At 41.7% G+C, this 11,531-nt stretch overlaps 1 protein-coding gene across 1 annotated transcript in view; it reads right to left on the bottom strand.

The window, feature by feature from the left end:
• Window positions 1–3,656: 3,656 nt before the first annotated feature.
• The window catches only part of ces3 (carboxylesterase 3), a 21,536-nt gene continuing 13,661 nt past the window's right edge, over window positions 3,657–11,531 (bottom strand). Inside the window, exons 2-13 of the mRNA XM_013914703.1 lie at window positions 10,750–10,948; window positions 10,531–10,669; window positions 8,944–9,077; window positions 8,601–8,754; window positions 8,346–8,450; window positions 7,642–7,743; window positions 7,250–7,390; window positions 7,065–7,145; window positions 6,760–6,901; window positions 5,446–5,595; window positions 4,825–4,897; window positions 3,657–4,181 (exon numbers count right to left, since the gene is read on the bottom strand). Of these exons, the coding sequence (XP_013770157.1) occupies window positions 3,992–4,181; window positions 4,825–4,897; window positions 5,446–5,595; window positions 6,760–6,901; window positions 7,065–7,145; window positions 7,250–7,390; window positions 7,642–7,743; window positions 8,346–8,450; window positions 8,601–8,754; window positions 8,944–9,077; window positions 10,531–10,669; window positions 10,750–10,948 (1,610 nt within the window). The 3' untranslated portion in view covers window positions 3,657–3,991. The remainder of the gene's footprint in view (window positions 4,182–4,824; window positions 4,898–5,445; window positions 5,596–6,759; window positions 6,902–7,064; window positions 7,146–7,249; window positions 7,391–7,641; window positions 7,744–8,345; window positions 8,451–8,600; window positions 8,755–8,943; window positions 9,078–10,530; window positions 10,670–10,749; window positions 10,949–11,531) is intronic.

The following is an 11,531-nucleotide window of genomic DNA, read 5'->3' as shown; positions in this document are numbered from 1 at the left end:
TCATAAAACATCAACGTTTTAGTATAGCCCTTTCACTTTGGGACAAGCTGTGCTCTTTGAGTTCTTTAGTTAAAGTTTGGTTCATTTGTACTCTAACAACGACTTGACCAAGGCCCTAATCCAGGAAGCAATTTCAGTATGCCCATATGCTGAATTTACCCTAAACAGTTACCATGAAGTCATTTCAGGGTTTTCTCAGCACGTTCACATGAAAGGGAAGGAACTGCCAGCATCTGACCAATTACAAAGGCGCGTTTCATAGATCGCTGATATGACTCTTCTTCCAAAGAAAATTATCCCCTTGAGTGTCACCTACTCCAGAGATTGTCATGGTACTGGGTTGTGTGACCTAGTATGTGGGTTTTTAACGCGTCATTTTGTATTCATTGATGTTCTAGTTTCGGTTTGGCTCATCTAGTTAATTTCCAGGTTGCTGTTTAGTCCTTTGTTTCTTAAATTCCTTTTGTCATCTCCCCCTGTACTCAGTCTCCCTGGTTCGTGCGCCTACCTGTCATGTGTCATGTCTGTGTGGCTCTTGTTGTCAAGTTTGTTTCATGTCTATGTCACTGTGTTTCCTGTTTTATTTTGAAAGAGTCTGGTGTTCTTTTTTCACTGCATTTAGTTTTACTCTCCCCTGTGTTGTCATTATGTTTCATTCTAGTGTCCTCACGTGTCTCCACTTCCTCTGATCACCTCATGTGTGTATGTAGTCCTCAGTCTTGCTGTGTTCAGTGTCATGTCGTCTGTGTTATCTCCCCTATTCCTTGTCACGGTTTCCCAGTCAAGTCCCAGTAAGTCATAGTTTATGTTGTTTAGTTATAGTATAAAATCACAGTAAGAGTCATAGTTTCCCGGTCTATGTTCAGGTTTTCCCTCAGATTCTTTGTTTTTTTCTGTGACTTTTCAGCCCTAAATAAAGGCTCGCCTTTTCTTAAGTCCAGTTTTGTCCCCTTGCCTCTGTCTGCTCTTGGGTCCTCTACTCACTCCACGCGGTCTGCCCTGGCAGTCTGTAACAGAGATATTATCAAATGGTTATAAAAAAAACAAAGATCATGAAAATATATCAGTGAAATGCAACACAGCGCTAAAAAACATGAGAAAATAGGTCATTTGGTGACTGAGTCAATATTTGACCTTTAAAAGCACCAAACATGTACAAAAGAAAAGAGAAAAGCAGTTTTATATCATTTAAACATAAAAACACAGATTTCAATGAGTTTACGTAAGCATGCTGCATAAAAACACATAAATGCATATGCACTGTTGTTTTTAATATTAATTATTAATTGGTAATATCCTTTGCAGCTCCATTTCTCTGCCTAGCCTAGTCCTTATCACCTCCCAGCACTCCTGTACTTTCTTCTTCTCCCCGACTATCCTGCGTTTCTTTCTTTGAATACTTCCTGTTCCTCCTCTTTCTCCTTGGCTAATTTTTTTGCTCAAGTTGATACACCAAATACCTTCATTGCAATGTCCCCTCACCATTTCAGCTGTACTTTCCTAGTCATCTGGTCATTTTTCCTTTCCACCCAGAGCCCGTGTCCTCCCTGAACAATGAGCAACATTCTTCTCTCTTCAGCTTCCAAACCACTTAATTTATGCCTCTGCCTTCACCAGTTTCCTGTTCTTGATTTTCGGAGTCATCCTACGAACTGCCACGAGATACAGAAACATCTTCCCCTGACACCACCTTAGTCTCCTCTCACTGTCAGAATGGGCCTTCTTCTGTAGTCCACCTCTGTGTACTTTATATGTTACACTAGGTTTCTCACTATTGTTGAGATATGTGTTCACCACAGCCGTTTGTATCCTTTTCATAAAACCCACTGTTATCGTTCATTTTTCTCCTTAACACCATATCTATCCAACACCTGATTATCATCTCTGTTGCCTTCACCTGCACCTAAACTATTGCTTGTTACAATCACCACCTCCTGTCCTCACTTCCCTTCCACCTGGACTCCACTCCCCCCCCGCACACACACAGGATCTGCCTTTCTTCTCTAAACCACACCAGCCAGCTCTCTTCCTGTCAGTGTTTGTATTTAAAGTCCAGACTCTGCACTCCCACCTTTTCTTCATGCTTGCTGCTTCTGAAGATGCTTCCCACTTTCCTCTTTGTCTGTCTCGCAGTCTGTCAGAACCCTACTGGTCAGCAGCACTGGAAGCGGCTGTTGTTAATGGGGTTTGACCAATCCTATGTGGAAATCTCATTGTTGATTAATCAAACTTAACCGGCCTTCAGCTCCTGCTTCAAGAGATCCATCCAGTTCAGTCAATCGTGGCAGTCACGGCTGCTACTTCAGACATTTGCCCCATCTGTATGCCCACATCCATAGTATCTGCAGGTCAGCTGGTATCCTCTGGAGGCTTTCTGCCTCTTTCACATTCATTCTACCCAGATCTATACAAGCTGTCTGTATTTATTACTTGTCCATATAAAACACATATGAGTGATTTAAAAATTTATATTAAAGGAAAGGTCACTCATTAAAAAGTTTATGTTTTTATTGATTATTTGACTGTAGGGTTTCTTTGTGGGCAGTCTTCCAGCTTCACTTGAAGGTGTGGCAGCCAAAAGAGTTCCCAGGTGTCTTGAGTGCCTTTTTAATGTTTCCTGGTGGTACCAGGTGATTAAAGTGAGGATTGGATAGCCATATTCCTTTACTGTAGATTGTAGTCGGTAGGCCAAGTGGGATCTATTTATTTAATGATTGTAATTATGGTTATTATGTACACAGCATTGGTGTGATATTAATAAAGGTTATGAGGTAAGAAAGGTGTGTGTAGTTTAGTATGGAACCCCAGATAATGGTATGGCTTGAGGGCCAATTAGCAGCAGTCTATAAAGGGGTGCCAGTTAACATCAGAGGCCGTTGCTGGATCCATGTCCCACCCCTGGGCTACATTGTTTTATTTCATGTTATGTTTTTGGAATTTTAATATAGGTGAATAAACACACCTCATCTCTGCCTCAAGCCTCGTATTTGAACCCAGCCACTACAGGCCATCCTAACAGTGTCCCGTATGAATATGGGGTATAAAGGACAGGGCTCTGTGCTGGACTAAAAACTTGTTGCAGCTGCTGAACCGTGACAGGCTTCATGTAGTGCAGGTTTGTCTTTGGAGTTTTATATTCTGGCAGCTCAGACTGAGCGGAGTGACTCTGTGCTTACAAACTGAACTTGACACCCTTGATGTTACTAAGTCACTTTTTTATTTGTCTTTGAGGGTGTCTTGCATCATTTGCAGTTACTTTAATTATTTTTACTTATTATTTTTTGAGTTGATTTTATTTTGACATTTTCTTGGTTAGTTTCAGTTTCTCATTTTGGTTTTATGTCTCATTTAATCATTTTATGTTTTCCAGTCATTTCAAACCTTGCTGTTGGTATTTTGTGTCTTCTGTCTGATTTTTCATAGAAGAAATATGGTGTTACCTGTAACATAAAACTGGGGCTCTGACCTTTGCCCAGTAAGACCTTCAGTAATTCAAGTGTCAGACAGAATTACTCAACTTTATTTTAGTGTCCTTTTAAAGTCCTCAGAGAGTTCACCGGGTGTGGGCAGGACTAAATACATGATAATAAGATATATTCCTTCATTCTAGATATGTAAGAATTAGTTATGCAATGGAATAGTCAAAACTCTTGATGTGAAGATTGTTCCTTTGCCTTTTAATATGATTGCATTTTAAATTATAAGTGGCACATTTTATTAATTTATTAGTTTAGGAAAGTAATCAATCAGCAAATCAAGTACATAACCTAAAAGACCTGGTAATTCTCTTTTTGCTTTCAAAATTCATTTCAAAGTTCATCAAGCATTATCTTATATCAACAATGCCTATTTAAAAAAAATTAAATTACATTTTTTTTAATTACAGTTTTGTTACAAATCACTTAGAATTACAAGAGTTGTGAAAGACACTCAGTTAATCTATTCTTAAACAAAGAAAAAAAGAGTTTGGGCTGTAAAACTTTATCAGTCATCAGTTTCCAGGCACCAGTTTGGCTGCTGCTTCCAACTCTCTGAGCTTCAGAGGCAGGGTGACAGTAGCGAAGTGGACCCTATCCTTCCTCAATTTCTGTTTCACGGTCTGAGTCGGGCCCAGCTCCATGTACTCCTGGTTCTGCCTGTTGTACTGAGGCCAGCTGACCAGCCCAGGACCATTGGGAGAGCTGGGGATGTCAGTGCAGAGAAGATCATCAGTATATGTTCCCTGCGATTTCATTCTGCAGAAATATCATCATTTCATTTGTATACGGCAACTGCACTCATGTGTGCCCTTGTGGGTTGCATCCTTTAAATATTTCCTACTCCAACCAGCAAATTTACTGCAGTCACCTGTCAGCCACTCACAGCTGATATTAATTAAACTGATTACTTATTGCAATAATTCCTGTCAAGCATTTGGTTCTGGAAGCTGATGTGCTGGAAGGAGAAAAGCTGAGATAAGATATGTTTCTTATATCCCAAAAGAAAAACCTCGATAACATCATGGTGGTAACAGAGATCAAACCCGGGGCCTCATTAGTGCTATTATAGACTTGACCTGTGACCTATTTCCCCTGACAAACTTGCAACCATTAGGTGTTGTATTTGGATCAGACGCCAACCTGAACCTGACTCATAAACCCAGACAGGTTGTTAGTAACAGCAAGCAGATCTGTTGAGGCCAGTCAAGAGTTATCTTTTCTGTTTCTACTATACCGTACATCATCAGCCCTGTATCAGTTGCTACCAGTTGATAGTCAGCATGTCATGAAGGAAGTCAACAGTACAGGGTCGGTAGTTTTGCGGTTTGCAGCCGTTTTTACTCACCCATCTCGGACAAAATTAGCCCAGTATGACATCATCGTCCTGCAAAATCTCTCATCCTCTTTGGTGATGTTGCCTGAAGATGGGACAGTGGAAGGTCAGTCACAAAGCTGCCCTCTGACTTTCAGTCTTCTAAGGTTAAAGCTGATGTATTCTGCCCATTTTCAGCTCAAAAGTTTTATTCTTGGACTCTGATAATCTGGATCTTCTGTCTGAAACAAGCTGGTCTAACTCTTCCCCCTTTGACTGACATAAACAGAGTTGAAACCGCATGTGGGTGGAGCTTCTGTGCTCCCAGCCAGAGCTATGTGCCCGACATGCCCATATTAGGGACATCCATTCTCTGTGACATCATATAGATGCAAGAATAGAAAAAACTATCTGAAAAGGAGCTGTCTTACACCTTTTGGCTCGTAGTGATTACTGTACATGTGCTGACCTCAGTATTTAGAACTTTGGGAATTTTATTTGATTTAAGTCATGCACATCTGACAGAAAAGAAGGGAAAGCAGAATAGGTCCCTTTTAAACAACATTTCATTTTGTAGCCATTTGTTAGCCACAACTTTCCCCCATCAGTGATACAATAAAAATGTATTATAGGGCATATACTACACACACTTACCTAAGATTTTTATATTTCCATTCCAGAAACATCCACCAAACATCAAGCCGACATCATCTGCGTGATCTGCTTTCACAAAGCTGGGCCTGTTATGTTTGTATATCTCAGCCTGGTATGCAAACTCATACATGTAAACTGGAACGCCCACGTCTGAACAGCCAAGGAGACAAAAGATGAGGAGCATGGTTATGCTGGGCTTAAACAGAACAAAGTGAACTTTTCCCCTCACTATTCACTACTGGCACAAAGCTTTGAGGAGCTTCTTTCCTTGCATCAGTTATAGTTGGATTAAAGGAGCAAAAACTAAGCTGACAAATAGGTACACTGATAACCGCAGAAATAAAGAGAAGCTAGCTGCATTGTGAATTGATTTTAACAAGATAAAAGTGTTTATTTTAACCAAAACCACAAACTTTAACCAACCAGCCACTGAAAAACCATGGATGGTCTCTAAGCTCCTGTGCTTGTGTCATCTCTTTTCTATTCCCTGAGTCTGTTTCAGCAGAGAGAGTGTTAGTTCCTGCTGTCGCCAAGTGCTGCTCACTGGAGATCATCTGGAGATCATCTGATTCCTGGGAGTCTCTATTTAATATATTATATTAAATAGAGACATATATATTGTAGAATCGTCACCTTTTTTATATTCATCCATAGCTGCTGTGATGCAGATGCTGTATCGGTCTGTCGTGGTGAAGAAAGAGCTGAGTGCAAAAGCAAAGCCGTCAATCTACATCCCTAGCCTCAGGTTGTGGATCCAAGTGGTGGAAATTAGCTTTCTATAAAGCGTGGCTGGCCTCTCCCTTGGAGATAGGATAAGGCGTTCTGTCGAGAACGGCTCTGACTAGCAGGAAGGGTCTAGTTGGTTCGGGCATCTGACAAGGATGCCTCCCAGGTGACTCCTGGGTGAGGTGTTCTGGGCATGTTCCACCAGGAAGAACCCCGAGACAGACCAAGGACATGCTGAATAGATTACACCCTTCATCTGGCCTGGAAATGCCTTGGCGTTCTCTTGATAAGCCGGAGGAGGTGGCTGGGGATAGGGATGCAACCTGGCCTCGGATGAGTGGAAGAAAATGGATGTATGGAAGCAAGGCCAGGATAGCAGTTTGGGTTTTTTGGTTTTGTTTGGATTTCTGCTCAGGATTTGCTGAGTCCCATTTCACATAATGTCTCTGATAGAGAGGCCCGAGACTGACTGAATGACAGTGTTTCATTTCTGGCACTTATATGTGTGGTTTTGGGAGTCCTTGGAAGTCCACCTGCTCTAATATTTAAATATAAAGGCATGCTGGCTCAGTTAGCCCGTTCTCTAACCTGAGTGGTACCCGGCCACTCGGACAACAGGCAGTGTCATCAGCAGGTCTCCTATGATTTCAGTGAATCCGTCTCTGATCTCCTCTGGAGTTTTAGCATCTTGCAGGTATTCATCTACAATGAGGTTGTTAACAAAGGAGGCCTGGAACAGAGAAACAGGTTTTGAAACTATTAGATCAGGTGAGTTTTATTATAGCGCCTAGTCCTAATTTTAACCTGAGCTCAAAAAAAACTTCACCACAACTTCAATCAAATCATTGAATCAATGATATAAAGAAAAGCTGCCTAGCTGTTGCTGTGCTCACCCCTGGAGGATTAAACATGTTCACCACTGCCAGCACGGTCTCTCTGTTCATGCCATTCTCCCACCCAGGAACGGCGAAGCTCTGCAATCCACAAAAACACAATTTAGATCAAGACTTTAAACAGGAAACACATTAGGAGAGTGGAATCAGCCACAGAGACTGTGGTGTAGAGGTATCTGTGCGACCTGAGGTAAGATCCAGCCAAATTCATGGTTTGTGATTCCCATCAGTACTGGAACCTTCAGCACTTCGTGTTTCTGAAGAAGAGCCTCTGCCAAGTCAGTCAGAAATTCGCCGTCCACCACGGCCCCGAGGAAAATTTTCATCTGCACAGAAGTGACTGTTGATGACTTCCAACAGAGGTCAAATGGATACAGGAAGCTGGAGTTTGCCAGCTGAGAGTGTTTAAATGCTTCCATCTAGTGGCTTTAATTAAGTATTATTCTTGCACGTGATATTAATCTCTAATCCAGCAGGTTTTCACACAATTGGCTTGAACAACATCAGATTCATTGTCTGTTTTTCACTCAGTGAATTCAGAGTACGTCTGCTTGCACGTGTTAACACAATCATTTACCTGCTTTGTTGTGGCTACTAATTCATCTTGACTCTTCCCCTTCATACAACGGATCAGTTCCTCTGTGCTGCTGTGGTTACATCCAATATGGCTCGCAACAATCTGGGTATGTGGGGGACATGAATGACAATCACAAACAACACAATCTCTTGCTGCCCCAACTACACTAACTTCACCCAACTTTAGTGAAGTTAGTGTAGCTTTAACCCTTTCACGCATAGTGGACAGCTATTCAAAGGCTGTTTCCTTGTATTTGTGTCAGTGTTGATGGTATACTTGCACATAAAACACTACATTGGACACTGATGTGTGACTCCATACCCTGCCACCCACTGGTCAGCCAGTGTTGTCCACCTAAGTGGACATGTAAAAAACTCTTTGAAAAGTACATGTTTGAAAAAAAGAGGTTCAAAAATCTTTTTTTCATGAGTAAAGATGAATAAAAATACTTGTGATTGTCATCATTCATCCATGAAAGGGTTAAACTGAGCAATTTCACTGTTACCATCTCGGGATTTCTTTTTTAATTGAACATGGACAATGCATCTATATGCATGTCTGTTCAGATAGTGGTGAAGACTTGATTAGCACTGAAGTATTAACTGTTCATTCTTGGCCAGATTTAGATGCTACTTCAAAGTTGATCTGCTGATGGAGCAGTCACTGTGAGCTACTTCAAATTCCTCGCATTCAAATTTCAGCACCTGCGCTTGAGACAAAGGATGATTTGTAGTGTAGGTTCCAAGTGTTGCTACTCCACTTTGAAAGATTGCCCTCTGAAACAGTCCTTTTGCTTGTGGAGAAAGAGTCTGTTCAAAAAGAGACATACAGTATGCATGTAAAATTCACTTATGAAATACTCAAACACTTGAATTACTCAGTATTAACTTTGAGGTGCTCATATTTGAGCTTAAACGAATGTTTAGCAGGTTGATTTGACATGCTGATTTCTTCCTTACCAGTATGGATGCACTGATTCCTCCAGCAGATTCTCCAGCCACTGTGACCGTCTGCGGATCGCCACCAAAGGCTTCAATATTTTCCTGCACCCATCTCAGGGCTGCCAGCTGATCCAAGAAACCCCAGTTGCCCTGGGCGTGTTCATCTCCAGTGCTTCGGAAGAAGAAGAGTTGACACAATTTCTTTGGATTGCTTTAACTTCATAATATCCACCACATGACTGATGAACCAGCTGGAGTTATTATTGGCAGCAGATTGTGAGTTAGCTCAACCTTTTGTTAGAAATAATTTAATTAATGTGATCAGGTGGATGTTGAAAGGTTAAGGAAAACAACTCCTTACCTCAGGAAACCCAGAATGCCGAGTCGATACTGAATAATAACCATCACTATGTTTTCATAAACAGCTAGTGGAGCCCCATCATACTGTGAAGCTGCACCCATAGCCAGACCTCCTCCATGGATCCACACCATCACCTGAAACACAGCCAAAGAACCTGCATGTCACACCTGACTGATGCCGATTGGAGGAAAAGGAAAAGGTAACGCTGGTAGTTAAAGTAGTAGAAGCACACGGTCAAATGGAAAGCTGCTTATCCATGTCATCAGTCAAAACAGAGATGCCCAGACTTCCTTCTCGACAGCCAACTCAACTTCTTCAGCGTTCTTTTGCTTTCCCGAGCAAGCCAAGAGAGATAATATCACCAGCAGTTCTGGACCCACACCAGGGTGTCCTCCAAGTTCACAATCCCCGAAGCCTAAATCCTTCTAATCTAGGAGACATAACCAAATCTGATTACTGAACTGCCACAAATGACTCGGCTCTCATCTCAGTCCTTTCTGTTTCGCTTATTAACAGGATCCACAGGTACTTGGGAACCCTTCAGGTCTCCTTCACTCTGGGCATCAACTTATTTTTTTAAGCCAGAGTGGGCACTCCACCCTCTTTCAGATAAAAATCACGACTCAGAGTTTAATCTCTACTTCACACTGGCAATCATCACTCACTGAAGCCAGCAGTGCCGCATCATCAAAGCAGAGATGAGATCCTGAAACCACCGGTCGTGGCACCCTCTGTCCCTCAGCTGTAACCAGACATTCTACCCATAAAAGTTTGAAACAGACTCAGTGGCAAAGGACACCCCTGCTGGAGTCCAACACCCACTAGGAACATTATGCCTGGAAATGCAAACCAAGCTCTCACTTTAATTGTACAGTTGGCCCATAGCAATGGCCCTGATATCCCATGATCCTGAAGCACACTCTGCAGGACTTTGTTCTACCTGAATCTGATATTCACTATCAAACAGACTCTCCTCAGTTCAGTTTTTTTAAAAACCTTGGTGACCTCAGTGACTGTGATGGGCGAGTCGTACGCCTCGTGTCCGGGCTCTGTCGTCCCTGCAGTGGCCGTGTCAGTGGGGATCAGGGGACTCTCACTAAGATGTGTCCATAAAGATCTGTATGTGACTGCTTAACCTTTACTGTTGCAAGAACATATAAGGCATATTTGGAGATAGCAGGACTCTGAGCGAGATACCTCCTTAGTCTGGATTTAGATGCCTGAAAACAATGCACAACATTCTGCTATGCTTCCTCTATTGAGCATGTTTTACTAAAATGTGTAGCCATGGGAGAAAGGCTTTGTTAGAAGTGTTAGCCACTCAGGAGCAACATGAACCCCACATATTAAGAAGGCGTCGCTTGGACGATGCAACAGGAGGTCTGGGGTGAGCTTTGTGTTGCTGTCTGTGAGGCTTCAGTTAAGGTGGTAAATATTTGTTGACCTGGAGGGAGTAGGGTTGTAATGGAAAAGAGCCCAGGACACCAAACTCATCTAGTGCAGAAAATGGCATCAGTGCTGTATTATACTATATAAAATATTAGACTATGATACTCTGTATCCCTGCACCCTGCCACTTTTACTCACTGGAAGCTTGTTCCCCTTAGTTGCTTCAGCTGGAGTGTAGACATTCAGATACAGACAGTCCTCTGAAATTGCTGGTGGGATGAATTCGAGCGACATGGTTTTTGAAACATTCACAACTAGTTCAGGATCCTGGATACACCTGAAAAGGAGACAGATGAGGGAGAGTGTGTGATTCAGAATGAGGGTGCTGTTAAAATGTTCTGCTCTTTGGTGACTTACATAGATGGCTCTTGTGTGCCGTCTCTCACACCTTCCCAGGGTTCCTCAGGCCGCGGAGCAGAGAAGCGGCGGTCTCCCACGGGTGGCTGTGCGAAGGGTATCCCCAGGTAGCACTTTGCCCTCCTCTCCGTGCCTTTCACACTAACATATTCTCCTCTGATTTTACCATTTTTCGCCGAGACCACGAGGTCACTTCTCCCTGCTGAAGAAAGAAGTGTGCCGTTAATGGGCTGTGCATCTAAGTCTGAAGAAGTCTTTTAACTTAACCGCTTAACAGCTTTTAGTTTCTCTGTTTGTAGAAGTTCAAGGTGTAAGAAGCAGATTTATATCTGCAGGTCACATGACTGAAAAGTATCATTATTCATTATTATCATTATTCATCAGTATCATTATTCATTAATCATTATATCATCATTATTCATTCAGTTTAATGCAGTTTTATTTATACATCGCCAAAACACAAGAGCATAATTAATTATTAAGTAAAAAATATATGCTCCGTATAAACTGAATGTATGTCAAACAAGTACACTTTATTTTCTTAAAATTAACATTTTACGTTGCACTTACATGACACACTGACATGGAAAACTGAAATTACTTAAAGTCAACATTTTGGATAGTGTGTAAAATACAAATAAAAGCAGAATGCAATGATATACGAATTTCAAACTCATATTTAGTTCACAACAGAAAATAGTCAAATATGTCAAATGATTAAAACGAGGGCAAATTCAAATTCAAATTTATTCAAATTCAAATTTTATTTGTCACGTACACAG

This window comes from Pundamilia nyererei, unplaced genomic scaffold (genome assembly GCF_000239375.1).
Source record: "Pundamilia nyererei isolate P.nyererei 1_Seehausen unplaced genomic scaffold, PunNye1.0 scaffold00218, whole genome shotgun sequence".
NCBI lineage: Eukaryota > Metazoa > Chordata > Actinopteri > Cichliformes > Cichlidae > Pundamilia > Pundamilia nyererei.
The sequence above is the reverse complement of the archived record's forward strand: the minus strand, read 5'-3'. Positions and strand labels throughout refer to the sequence as shown.